Raw genomic sequence first — 2,521 nt, 5'->3', positions numbered from 1 at the left:
GTGTCGAAAAGCCAAGTGAATTTACTCCGAGTAGCTGTTCACGATGTGAGTTTTATTTAAATATTTATGATTAATAAATTTCACAATATGACAATGCTAATGAAATATTACAACTTATATCGAAGAAGTGAACTATATATGTTTGGTATACAATTTGCAGGATTCGGATTCAAATGCGAGGCCGGTTCAACCTACAAATAAGCGTGTGATACACTTATACAGGCCAAAATCTTCATGATTATTCAGTTTTTCTTTTCCATGATAAATAGTGTAAATTTTAGGGACATTGTGGTGTATAATCAAATAAAATTTGATAATTTGTCAATTGACAACCAAAAAAATTGTAAGAATTTTCTCTGTATATACAAGAGTACCTTAGTGCACTTATAAACAAACACACATATATATATATATGTATGCTTTCTTTTTCCTTTGTCTTATATTTATAATACATTAAATAATCCTCTATCACTCTATCTTATAATGTCTTTTCATGAAAACCATATAAAATATACTATTTTTCTTAAACCTTAAGCATATATATATATATATATTGTAAAACCTCTATAAATTAATAATGTTGGGACTATGACATTTCTTAATTTATAGTGATATTATTTTTTCTATAAATTAATATTTATTATCTTATAGTATAAATTAGTAAAAGAAATATGTTTTTTAATTGTTTAATTATTAAAAATTATGAAATTGAAACAATTTTACAAAAATAAGATTAGACTTTAGAATGTTATTATGATTTTGGAATTGAAATTTGAATATTTAGAAGAAAAAAATTATTGACAATAAATTACAAATACTATAGATAAATTCACTTATACATATGTCATACATAAATCCAAATTTATTAATAATAATCTCAATTGGTATCAGAGCCCTTACAGTTCTAGGATGGTTAAGTGGATGTTTTAGAGCGGTTGAGGAATTTAATTGGTTGAATTATCTTCCTATTGCTTGATGCATGAAGTTGATTATGAGTAGTTAGTCAATTGGTTGTGGTATAGAGTCCTAGTATCATCCTCTTCGAGCCTTCAATGAGATTCCACGGTAAGTTGTTTTATGTGTTGTTGGTTGTGTAGTGTTTTTAGCTTCTGTATAGGAGGTGCAGTTGGCTATTGACAAATTGTTGGAAAGTAGTGGATCATGCCGATATTGGGAAATACCGTTAGCGGTGATTTGTGAAAGTTGATGTGTTGGAAAGGGATTTCCGAAAAGTTAAGTTGGACACTTACTTCGTCCAGGGTGGCTGGAGTGCCACCCTTTAACAAGATGTTTCGTAGCTTATAAAACTATCAAAATAAAATGATGCGTATTTGAAATTGAAAATTTTAGCTATTTTATTTCATGTTATAGAGTAGGGGTATTTTATAACATTATATTCTGAAAGTACAACATAATAATTGTTTTATATATATGAATTCTAGGATAAAATTCAATTTTTAAAGCCATATATTATATATATATATGTATAAATTTATATGATTACTAAATTATGATATAATTAAGATTATATTTTATATGGAAATTTCAAAAAAAATATATTATTTTATTGAATTTTGTTAATTTTTACACTATCCAACTCTGCACCATCAAAATTTAACAATTTATTGTGTTCATTAATTTATAAAATACTAATTTATAAAAGTTTTACTGTAATTTTTAGGCTTTCAATATGTCACCCACGGGTCTTGCGGATTGATTCATCACAAATTAAACTATTTTGGCCCATCGCAGGGTGTGATGTGCCTAATGAGACGGTCGGCCTGCTTTAACACCTTTATTTGCAGTCAGTTTTGGCTTTTCATGTACAAAGAAGGGTTCTCTCCAGATCGTCAAAAAAAAAAAAAGGGTTCTCTCCATTTTTTTTTACTTGGAAAAAACGATCTGTGTCATTAATCGAAATTCAAACAACAATCTGCTACAATCTCATTTTTATTTCCTGGAGTTAACAAAGAAACTTGGTCTATCAACTCTTTCTCAATGTTTCTTCTACATAAAATGTCTAGCGATATCACTAATATTGCGAAACGCAGAAAGTTTTTTACCAAAGATACAAAGCTGTGTCTTTTGTTTAGCCTCTAACAGCTTGAACCGTAGCAATCATGTGAGCCATCACGAGAGCATATCGAACAGCGGTGTGTTGTGGAGTGTAATTGTCTCCAAGTCCAAACTCCCCAAAGTTGAGATCTATGTTCACAAACTTACCAGGCAACGACCTTTTAGACAGAGCTTCATGCCATATCTCCAAGAACTCCTCCATCACTTTTCTTGACTTTTCCATTGATGATATAGGAAGATACTCCACCTGCAATGATACACACACAGTCTTTAGTTACAAGATATACAACACACAAACTCCAAATTGAGATTACAAGAAACAAGACAAACTGGATTAAGAGAACTTCAAGATGCATCAAATAGGATCAAGGATCATCACCAAAAGGGAAGCTCCATGTACCCTTTTGGTGATTAGATTAGCATTGAGACAATCGGGATAAAAAAA

The 2,521-nt window shown here is 30.0% G+C and overlaps 2 protein-coding genes across 2 annotated transcripts in view; one reads left to right on the top strand and one right to left on the bottom strand.

The window, feature by feature from the left end:
* Positions 1-380, top strand: part of LOC104786900 (alpha carbonic anhydrase 2-like) — a 4,115-nt gene extending 3,735 nt beyond the window's left edge. The window contains exons 6-7 of the mRNA XM_010512371.1: positions 1-45; positions 161-380. The exon at positions 1-45 is cut by the window's left edge and continues 7 nt beyond it. Coding sequence (XP_010510673.1) covers positions 1-45; positions 161-238 — 123 coding nt within the window. The 3' untranslated portion in view covers positions 239-380. The remainder of the gene's footprint in view (positions 46-160) is intronic.
* Positions 1,935-2,360, bottom strand: LOC104786899 (mediator of RNA polymerase II transcription subunit 20a). The gene has a single exon (XM_010512370.2). The coding sequence runs from the start codon at positions 2,297-2,299 to the stop codon at positions 2,090-2,092; it is 210 nt and encodes a 69-aa protein (XP_010510672.1). The 5' UTR covers positions 2,300-2,360; the 3' UTR covers positions 1,935-2,089.

This window comes from Camelina sativa, chromosome 5 (assembly GCF_000633955.1).
Source record: "Camelina sativa cultivar DH55 chromosome 5, Cs, whole genome shotgun sequence".
NCBI classification, from domain to species: domain Eukaryota; kingdom Viridiplantae; phylum Streptophyta; class Magnoliopsida; order Brassicales; family Brassicaceae; genus Camelina; species Camelina sativa.
The sequence above is the reverse complement of the archived record's forward strand: the minus strand, read 5'-3'. Positions and strand labels throughout refer to the sequence as shown.